Source organism: Urocampus carinirostris, chromosome 7, assembly GCF_059441175.1.
Source record: "Urocampus carinirostris isolate Australia breed hairy pipefish chromosome 7, RoL_Ucar_1.0, whole genome shotgun sequence".
NCBI lineage: Eukaryota > Metazoa > Chordata > Actinopteri > Syngnathiformes > Syngnathidae > Urocampus > Urocampus carinirostris.
In genome coordinates, this window is record NC_142355.1 from 7,874,749 (window position 1) to 7,885,996 (window position 11,248).

General features: G+C 39.1%; 1 protein-coding gene across 2 annotated transcripts in view; it reads left to right on the forward strand.

The window, feature by feature from the left end:
* The window catches only part of bmal2 (basic helix-loop-helix ARNT like 2), a 30,722-nt gene extending 19,474 nt beyond the window's left edge, over nucleotides 1-11,248 (forward strand). For both annotated transcript variants that reach the window (XM_088339182.1, XM_088339183.1), the window contains exons 10-17: nucleotides 701-944; nucleotides 2,405-2,511; nucleotides 2,591-2,741; nucleotides 2,820-2,884; nucleotides 3,180-3,294; nucleotides 5,636-5,732; nucleotides 7,657-7,756; nucleotides 9,863-11,248. In XM_088339182.1, the coding sequence (XP_088195308.1) occupies nucleotides 701-944; nucleotides 2,405-2,511; nucleotides 2,591-2,741; nucleotides 2,820-2,884; nucleotides 3,180-3,294; nucleotides 5,636-5,732; nucleotides 7,657-7,756; nucleotides 9,863-10,026 (1,043 nt within the window). In that variant the 3' untranslated portion in view covers nucleotides 10,027-11,248. The remainder of the gene's footprint in view (nucleotides 1-700; nucleotides 945-2,404; nucleotides 2,512-2,590; nucleotides 2,742-2,819; nucleotides 2,885-3,179; nucleotides 3,295-5,635; nucleotides 5,733-7,656; nucleotides 7,757-9,862) is intronic.

Here is an 11,248-nt window from a genome sequence, read left to right on the forward strand (position 1 = left end):
AAAAACACATGAAATATAAATTAAAATATTCACAGATCTACAAAAGAATTGTAAAATAGAAAACAATTTTAGCTTTTTACACACTGAAAAGATTTAAAGTTGAACAACAACTAATCCCTGAAAATACAAAACAATTAAAACAAAACTTATATATTTTAACACTTCACACAGGGTCTGCCATTATTATTTCATACAAGCATAATAGCCTGGTGTGTTGGGGCCTTGCTCTTTTGAAAAAGTGCCAGGGCGCTACTAGGAAGTGCCAAAAAGCCATTAGCTATTACACAAAAGCAGATGTTTATCAATTTAGCTAAACGTAGCTAAAGACACTCGCAGAGGTCTAAGGTACAACTGTATAAATTTTCACGAAAATTGGTTCAGTTGTTTCGGAGCCTATAAATCGCATACAAACACACACCCTCACACACTAATCGGGATTCATTAAGTAGTTTGGATAGATTTAGACTACATCGATATCTTAGATATTTTATGAAATCCTCAAAAGTCACACAGTGCAATAGATGCACTGAAAAATTAGCTTTTGTCTGGTATAGCGACTTTGTTTAATTTAGTCTTTCAATATATGGTGTGGCTCTGACTGGGAAAACAAATCTGAATATTTTCTTTCATGGGTCTTTGAGAAACCTTCCCGACCCCTGCTCAAATATGAATTATTTCACTTGTATCTGTTTCTGTGTAGAGTCACAGAAGTACTGTACAGTGCACTGTACAGGCTACATGCGCAGCTGGCACTCCAGTCAAATGGAGGCCGAGGGCGACGGTGACGGTGAGAAGCAGGATAACTCTCACTTCAGCTGCCTGGTCGCGGTCGGGCGCATCCACTCGCATGCAACTCCTCCAGTTAATGGAGAATTCCGTGTGAAACCCACAGAGTTTATCACACGCTGTACCATGGATGGCAAGTTCACCTTTGTTGACCAAAGGTAAGCTGGAATTCAGGGGCTTTACTTTTTTAAAATGTTCAGTTAGAATTGATTTTTAAAATTGAAAAGTAACGATCCATGAATAGAAATTTTCCAATCTTTGTAATGCCAAGAGTTGGTCATTTTCTATTACTCTTTACACGTGGTTTAAAGTGAAGGATAGACTTTTTCGTCCTTTGCACGTTCGAAATTAATATCCGGGTTGCGAGGACAGACTGGTAAAAACAAGTCCTGGAGTGAGCAGTTTAAAGTTTTTCAACACAATAAAAGAAATTCAAGAAATGAATAAAACAGAATATTTGGGGCTTGTGAATACAGAACAAGGCTGCAGATTACAAATGCGCTTTCAAAATGGCTTACATTTATATAAAAAAGGTTGTTAGTGGATTATTTCCAAGGCTCCAGCTTCACACCTGTCCTCCATCCAGACGAATTCCTGCAGAGGGTTTGATGAGACCAAAAGCCTCTCCCACAATAGTAAATCCGAACAACATTTAGAGCAGGAGTCTAAAACTTATTAGTTGGGGGCCGCTGGAGCTAGGGTCTGGGTGAAATTGGACCAAATGTCATTTTCCCCAAAAACTTCACTGTTCTTAAACATGTTTTAAATAATTCTTTACAAAAATAAGATCTAAAAATAAATTTTTTCAATCTTAATTATTTTTAAAAATCAGAAACAAATCCATAATCTGTGTCAGTTGCACTTTAAGGGACAAGTGTGTATTATTTAGAGCAGGGATCTCCGACCTTTTTCAAGCTTTAGGCTACTTTTTGCAACTTATTAGTGCAAAGGGCACCTAGTTTGATTTGCATTTTCAAACTAACTTATATTTTAGTATTTACTACTGTATGTAATTTCTATGTTATTACCAGGTAATTAGTAAAAAGGAAAGAGAGATGGGGGAGAGTGGGAGAAAGAGGAAGAGGAAGAGAGATGGGGAGGGACAGAGGGGAAGGGAGGGAGAGAGAGGGGGGTAGATAGAGAGGGGGGTGGATGGGGACAGAGAGAGAGAGAGATGGGGAGGGAGAGAAAGAGAGATGGAGGGAGAGGAGGGGAGAGAGAGAGAGAAGAGGAGAGGGAGAATCACAAAGAAAAAAGAATTGCCTGGAAAATCACAATCATCCAGCCCTGGCGAGTTATTTTCAGAACAGGTCTGTGGGCACCTCAGTTGTCCTCTGGGGGAACCCTGGTGCCGGTGGGCACCACATTGGAGACCCCTAATTTGGTCAAAAGGCTCACTAGTATTTGTATTTTTATTTCTATTTTCTTTATAGCTCTTTATTAACTCGATAAATAGATATATTGTGGCGACAGGTGAATTAAACAAGAAGAAAATAAGTACATTTAAGTTACCATTAATTGACTAACTTGATTAAAAATATTAATGTAATGATTCAAAAGAATGAATATGCAGTGACACATTTCAATACTAAAACAAAAACTGGATGCCACTTTCCAGGGCAACAACCATTCTCGGTTACCTTCCCCAAGAATTGCTTGGTACTTCATGCTACGAATACTTCCATCAAGATGATTTACCGCATTTAGCTGACAGTCATCGAAAAGGTAAGTTGTATTTCTTTGTCGTCGGATGAGTGGCAGCGTAATTCATCCCCTCTAATCCTAATTGTCATTATGTTCACAGTGCTGCGGAGTAAGGAGAGAATCGAAACAAACCGCTATAAGTTTAAAACAAAATATGGTTCTTTTGTTACACTGCAAAGTCAGTGGTTTAGTTTTGTAAACCCGTGGACCAAAGAAGTAGAGAATATTGTGTCGACAAATACAGTCATATCGTAAGTAACTACTACACTTTCTTAATTTCGTTGCACAAATGAAACTACTTTACTAATGTGCCTCTTTTCTCTTGATAGAAATGATCACAGTCGAACAATTCGGTCAGGGAACAAGCCGGAACAGTCTTATAAAGCTTTAGGAGGTCAGTTGAAGTTTTCTATTCTATTTACGGTCTTGTGGAGATATTTGAGATCTTACTCTATTGGAGGTGACATACTGTGAAGAAAATAAGTATTTGACGGGGCAAAAATCATGCATTGGGAGTTCTGGATTTTTCTTTTTAGTTTATCTCTCACACAGTGGACATGAACCTATGATGAAAATGTCAGACCCCTCCATGATTTCTAAGTGGGAAAAAAGCTAAATTGGGGGGTGTTCAAATACTTATTTTTCTTCACTGTACCTACAGTGTTTTATTATTGCACTTTTACTTACAGTTGATGGAAAGAAATCTTTTCCGATGATACCAGGCATCTCTACCACGCCCAGTACAGCGGTATATGCTGGGACAATTGGGACTCAAATTGCCAATGAGCTGCTTGACTTTAATAGGTGAGGAATCTTCAAAATAGGTGTGCCGTTAAAGGTATTCCGACGTTTTAAAACATGCAAAATGTGAGGAAATAGTACATGGTTTTTGCACAAAAAATATTTATGTATTTCCTCGGAATATTCCAAATATTCTCCAAAATAATACTGTTACGTGATGTGAGCAACACCAGCACCCTAGCAAGCCTGTCACTGTATTGGTTTACAGGCAGTCAAAAGGGTTCCAAGTGTTTTAAGTCTAGTTTTGGTAGTTTTTGTGGAGAATTCCAAGGCGTTGTGTCGCAAGTGGTTGCAGTAATGCTGCAGCCAAAAATGGCCTAACTGGCAAAAATTACACACAGAAAGCTAACCAGCACCGATCAATGATAGCCAGACACAGCCCCGGTAGGAAAACGCGAGGCTGGTTGACCAAAATAACATGCAGTGAGGAGCCAGGCTAAATGGGAACCAACAATGAAAATCTTCTATGGCGACCAACCAAAGTCGGTCAGGAATAAACCAAGGAACAGGGCAAAATCCGGCACTAATGCCAGGCAAACCGGCCGAACAATATGCTGTGTGCAGCTAACAAGCACCAAACAGGATTAAACAAAACAGGAAGCTCTCAGCTATCCTATTCAAATAAGACTTACTTGACTCTAGCATACGAGTAACCTAAACTTCGTATATGTAATAACTTGTGAAGCCCTTAGAGACTAATTGTGATTAAGGGCTATACAAATAAAAATGACTTGACTTGACTTGACTTGAAAATGTGTACTGTAAAATTCGGACTATAAGCCGTGACCTTCTTCCTAAGCTTTCAACCCTGCGGCTTATGCAATTGTGCGGCTAATTTATGCATTTTTTTTAAACGGCCGCCAGGGGCGCCTGAGCAGTGAAGGTAAGAGTGGGACACGTGGAATATGTGTCGAGGAAAATGCACGTTTAATGTAACTTTGCACTTTGTGCATGAATAAAACTAGCAAGAACAGACCCCCATTGTATCCGGTCCAACAGGTAGGACCTAAACCACGAGGGTACAGTTCCCGAGATACCAATGCATTCCAGACGAACAAGTAATATGTTGTGGTCGACAGTATCAAAAGCAGCACTGAGATCCAGCAGCAGTAACATTGATGAGGCACCGGAATCTATTGCTAAAAGGATATCATTGGTTACTTTAGCCAGGGTTGTCTTAGTAGAGTGATTTGCCCTAAATGCTGACTGGACAGTTTCAAAGAGGTTATTTTCTGACATGAAGTCATTTAGCTGCTGTGCAACGACCTTTTCAAGTAATTTTGCAAAAAATGGCAGATTTGACACTGGCCTATAATTACCTAGGCTTTCTGGATCAAGGGTAGGTCCCGTGGGTTTAATGACTGCAGACTTGAAGGCTACAGGAAGAGGAAGCTGCATCGTGGCTGTCATAGACTTTCTGGACTAGTTTACAGGCTGGGGGCGTCATTGCTGTCATGCACTTTCCGGACAAATTTTCAACATGTTACCTAGTGTTTACTATGTTTGTGTACTGTAATGCTAAATGTAATTCACCCTGGTCATCCTGAAAAGGGGATACCACTTGTGAGGTCCCTTCTCAAGGTTTCTCTTTTCCCTCGTGCTGAGGTTTTGAGTTGTTCCTTGCCCGCATGTTGGTTTAAGATCAGGTAATTGTGTCATTGTAATCCTGTGCAGTCCTTTGAGACATTTTTGTGATTAAGGGCTTTATAAATAAATGTGACTTGACTTGACCCCCATTGTGAAAAAAAGTGTCTTCAAAAGGGGAGGGTTAACTACCATATCGGGAATAATTTCCCCGAGTCTGTTTATTTGTAAACGGAAATAATGTGGGAAAACGAACGGATCACAAGAATAAACATCCTAGGAACCACAAATGTTTAAGGTGGATTCCTATTAATCTGTCGGCATTATCGTGTGTTTTGGAATATTTTACTTGGTTGGATTCTATCGATTGTCCTGTAACGAAGTCAATTTCACAGAGATTCAAAGAAGTTGAAGACAACCAGGGGACGTAATGGGGGTTTCCACTGGCTTTATGGCTTTCGGGTATCCTGTTTCAGACTGATTGTGATGTTTCATCTGATGATTCTATTTTGAAATCATATCTTGAATCCCAAGAGTTTAAGTTTCGTACCGTATATTATTAAAATGTTTTCTGTGTACTGTACCATATTTCTTTGTAGATATCTCATGTTTCAATGTGGGTACATGCGGCTTATAGTCAGGTGTGGCTTATGTATGTAAAAAAATATTTTTCCTTTTAAAATGTACTGGGTGCAGCTTATTTTCAGATGCGCCTTATAGTCAGAATTTTACTGTTTTTTTTTTTTTTGGTCTGCTTTAGAATGAACTCGTCACCCTCTAGCGGAAATGTGAGCCCATTCAGTCTGCCACTGGACAAATCTCCACTCACATCTTCTCACAACCAAGTCAACAAGAATGTAAGTTTTATACTCTTCAAGTTCAGTGGAAAAATACTCTAAAGGCTAAATAGCTTTTGATGTTAAGCCATTTCATACTAGGCTTATAGGCATTTATAAGATTATATCTTTCTTTTGACACGTTGTTGATGTGTTTTTCAAAAAGTTATTTTGATGGTGATACTCATTCAGAAGAAAGACACTCTGATAAAAACGATGCCTTTCTCAGGTAGAGCAACAAGTGTAATTCTGCGCTGGACTCTTGGGGTGATCAAAGACCAGACACGTAGTCACAACTTTAAGTCAGAGCTTATATTCTTTTTTATGATTAAGCTTTTCAAATTAGCTTCACTTAAAGCCCCAGTGTGTAATATTTGACCACTAGATATCACTTTGGCACAACACCAAGTATTCAAATCAGTGGGGGTTTTTTTTTAACTGAATGAAGGTTTTTTTGTATGACTAGTAGGCACTAAATCAGGTGTGGCGAACATGTGGATCTAGAGCCGCGTGTGGCTCTTGGCCAATAAGAATGCGGCTCTTTGCCTCATCATATTTTCTATGTACTGTGGCTCTTTGCCTTGTTTCATGTTTAGTTTTTTTTGTGTATTGAGGGTGGACACTTTCCTTGAAATCAACACAAGGACGATACCTGTTGTATTAAAAGGAGAGGAGTGTGTTATGGGAAATAGTATGTTTTTAATTGTGTGTGTGAGTGTCTGTCTGTCATGGCAGGTCAGTGCGTGGTGTGGCTCTTTGACTCTCACAGTTAAAAATTTCGGCTCTGTGTGTCAAACTTGTTCCCCACCCCTGCACTAAATAGTACACACTGTCCTTTTAAGACGCCAATTGTACCGTTTAGATTCGTGATCCACTTACAGCATATCATGAGGAAACCTTCTCGATATTGATGGAATAAGAGCTTGCTCTGTCCACTCCACGCATCGGCCCGGTATTGCAGTACCTCCGGGATCGGTGCATTCGCAATGATCGCAGCAAGGCTTTAGGGCTAGGACCTTAGCTTGGCCTTTTGGCTGAGAGTAAGTGTCCCGGCTCCTAGGCTTTGTAGCGTATTATGAACTGACCGATAACGGATAATGGATAATGAATAACGAAGATAGAACAATAACCCTTAAAAACCCCAAAACCCCTCTCGATATTTATAACCAATTTTAGAGACCAACAGACAAAGGCAAAACAGGATAGCCCTGACTTCTTCTCCACAGCTGTGGCCATATCTCTCAGATTAAATAAGGAAAATCTGTGACGAGAAGAAGGGTAAACGTTGTGCACTGAACTATTTTTCTTTAATTTTTGAGCACATTTTAATCTGAGCTGAAAAACTCTTTTAAAAGTTTTAACTTAAGGTGAATCCCAAAATAGGGAGAAATGACATCAATGGATTTTAAACATGAAAGGAAGACAGGGGAAAAGATCTTCAGGTAAGGAATGTCCATCTCTGCTCTGCACTCCCCCAGTCTCCTCTTTTTATTAAATCCTTATCGTTGCAAAAAACAGATCAGCTCTAAGGGGTGTGGATATCAAATAACGGCAACATGATTGCCCGATAGCAACAATGATGTCAGAACTACAAACAACTCAGTGCAATCGTATGAAATCTCCTCTGCGTTTGTCGAATATTTAAAACCGAATTAACCGATCAAGGAGTTAGTCACCAAGGATCAGTGACTCAAATACTTTCAAGTTCAAGTAATACGAGTATAATATGATGTGATGGTTGGAAATAGTGGTTAAAAATATTTGGGTAGTAACATTAAAAGATTATTCCACAATTTAATTTAATTTAAATTTAATTTTTGTGCTTTTTCACAACCATTGCATTGTGTTTTAGTAAATGAAATGTGTGTATTATTTTCACTCTCTTTACACTATCATCCCCCCTTTTTTTTGTTTTTTGTTTAACCCTAATCTTTTTTCGGTCAAGGTGCCAAATGGAGATGTGACTGAGATGGCAATGCCAGAAAAATCTAATCCAGAAGATGCCCCTCAGGGAGCTGTATTTCGTGGCGGGGAGGCATTAATAGGTAGGTATGCTCTATATATTTATCTTGTTGGTAACAAGTTAAGGTGGCTCAGGCATCTGGGAAAGATGCCTCCTGGACGCCTCCCTCGGGAACTATTTGAGGCATTTCCCACCGGCAGGATTCCCAGGGAATGCTCAGGACACGAGAGACTACGTCTTCAAGCGGGCCTGGGAACGCCTAGGAACTCTGTTGGATTAGCTGGATGAAGTGGCTGGGGTTAGGGAGCCCTTTGAGACTCTTTGTGATTAAGGGCTATACAAATAAAAATGAATTGACTTGATAGGGAGGTCTAGGCTTCCCTGTTAAGGCTGCTGCCCTCACGACCCAAACCCTAAAAGGAGGGAAATGATAGATGTCAATTAACTTCAATAAGTACATTGGAAACGGGGTTTTATTAGCTCCAATCCAAAAAAGAAAAATGGGGGATCAGCGTTAGTCAACTCATATTTATTTGCATAGCACTTCATAACAAAGTCTTGGAAGGGTTGCAGAGACCACCATTACAACATCCCCTGATTCAAAACCTACATGAGGGCAAGGAAAAACTTAAAAATCCCAGCATGAGGAAAATGAAGAAACTTAGAAGTGGCCTCACTTGAGGTAATCCCACTATCAGGAACACCAGGCTGCAATGGGTGTTGCAAGGGCATAAACAGACAATACACAGTCATCATCAACATTGAATATTGGTAATGACAGAATGTCAGCTTCCTGCTCAAAAATCTTGACTGCTGCAGAACTACATAAGGTCCAAGTGCTGGTATGATGGTTCCAACTTCAACAACACTCATGAGCTACAGAATGTAAGCGAGTATTAATTGTAGATTTAAACGTATCCACTGAGGTTACAGATCATATTTCAGAATCTAGAGCATTCCACAGAACCGGGGCGCGAATTGAGAATTCTCTCGTACTTGCAGATTTCTTCTTGGCTCTTGGTATCACTCAGTAGAACAGCATTTTCTATGCAAAGGCTCTAAGAAGGAACATAGGGGGTAATTAAATCAAATAGGTGATGGGGGCAAGTTGCTCAAATCTGTTATTTGCAGAACTATAAAATCACATCTTAAACTTACTAAACTCAGTGCAGCTCAGCTAAAATTGGGGTAATATGATCAAACGGCAATCAAGACAGGGGGTAAAAAAATGCATGAATTCAGAGCAGGCCCTTTTTTCAGCCCGAAAGTTTTATACCCAAAGTCGGTGTCCTACCTTGCTGAGAAGTCCTAGCGAAGGCAAATTTGACAGTGAATTTTGTTTTATTTTCTTTAAAACAAAACTATTAACACTAGAACTCAGAATTATTGCAAAGGGAGCTTTTGCTCATTAAATATGAGGGTTGGCATGTATGCATACAGTGCGTGATTACCGTGGTCATCAAACACCATGCTAAAAAGTTACCACAGAAAAACACGCCAGGCTTCAAAGCTGGGTCATGAAACAGTATTTTAAAGCAGTGAATAAGTTAAATAAGACTCAATCAAAACAAGAATTGTGTGTAGGAAATCAAAATCAGCATGCGCACTAAGCAATAGTAGGATCTCGAGGCACGATAGCACGTTTCGGCAGAACACCGGCCCACTAAGATGTGGAGGAGGAATTTGAATAAATGGAAGTGCAGCAAGTTCTCTTGATGTATTTTTATTTGGAAGAAATTCAAGTATATGATGATAAGTTAACAAAAAATACTACCATTAAAATCAAAGGAAAATTATATAAAGATTCTGTTATAGACGAAAACATATTCAATATTTTAAGAAAGAGATGGAATTGCTATCACTACAAGCTTATTTCAGCAAGAAGAGCTATGGTAGAGATAGTTAACTTATAAATTCTGCAAACACTTAAAACAAAAGTCTATAGTCCGGAATTTACGGTATTCTTAATCTGTAACTGAATTGACAGATTAGGGTCAAATGCGACACCTAAATTTTGGAAGAATGACAGTAAAAGGCTAACGTGACATCACGTTTAACATGATTCTCTTGACAAAATCAGGACAGTTTGCAAGTATATCTAGTAAACCTTTTTCTACATATCCCTCCTATAATTTTGTACCCTTTAATAAGGTATTTCCAATCCAATTTATTTCTGTTTCTGAATCAGCCACAGGAGACAACTCACAGCTGGACCTGGACAGCGTGGTTGAACCGGGCCTCGGCAGTCTGAGCAGTGATGAAGCAGCTATGGCAGTGATCATGAGGCTCCTGGAGACGGACTCCAATTTGGGTGAAGGAGGGGACTTCGAAGAGATGCACTGGTCCTTATAGAACCCCCACTTGAAAAACGAGACGGTGACAATAATGCTCCGTCCGATTTTATATTTTATTTATGAACGAATCTTATAAGCTGTGTGAAGTTCTCTTATAAACAGACACATTTTTAGCCAATTATACAGATCAATGGCTTATCTCCAGAATATGAACAGTACATGAGCTGCCTCCAAAGCCTTATTGCAATCTGCCTGCCATAGGACAGCATTGGCTGGTTTCAAGACAGGCCTACTTCTCACACAGTTGGCAAATCCTATATTTCTGAAGAACTTTGTGCGAAAGAAATAGTACTTAGGAAGTTCTACTTAGTTTTCTACATACACTTGAACACAGGATGGGAGTGAATGCAAAAAAAATGCACTGTTTTTTTTTTTTATTGAGCTATGATAAAAAAAGGAGCCTTGCTGTTCCTTTATTTTGACTTGATCCTTTCTAAGTTTGCCTCAGAGCAGAAGTTTTAGTCACTGTCATAACATTTTTTGAGTTCATGAACATTGCAGTAATCATACCTGGTATTTATAATTTAATTTCAGTCGACATAAAACCGGAAGCAAACTCAGATTCAGTTTCTTCACAATGTTTCAAGCTTCTTTTTTGGGCTAAACGCAGAATCCTGGTTTTTATTGTGGGATATGAATTCATCTGCAAAACGGATATATTTGATCTGTTTTTGTCTGTATTTTATTTGTATGTGGTCATTTTGCTTTTTTGAGGGTTTTGCTTTTCAACAAAAACAATATAACTATACACTAGTTTCACGTGACGTCTTTCTCTAAGACAGGGGTCAGGAACCTTTTTGACTCGAAGAGTCATAAAAGGAAAATAGTTTGAGTTTTTTTTTTTTTAAGATCCTCCCATTCTTACCGCTCACCCAATCAAATTGCCCTGGGATCCTTGTTTGTGTTTTGGGAGGTTGTTGTTTGTTTTGTGGCTTTTCATCGTAAAGTGTCTCAACAGTGAACATGGAATATTTAATGAGCTTCCATATAAATTCCTTAGCCATGTACAGCCAAAACAGGGTCAGTTGGTGTGAAACCTGGACTGTAAACTGGAAGCTATATATACTAGACCCTACCTCAAGTCTTAACACTATTGTACCGTCTTTGCATGCACTACTACAAACTTCGCTCATGTTATAAAATGAAATGGCATGAAGAAAATATGCATCTTGCCATTTTTGTCTCCGAGCCAGTCGTACAGTCGTATGCAAAAGTTTGTG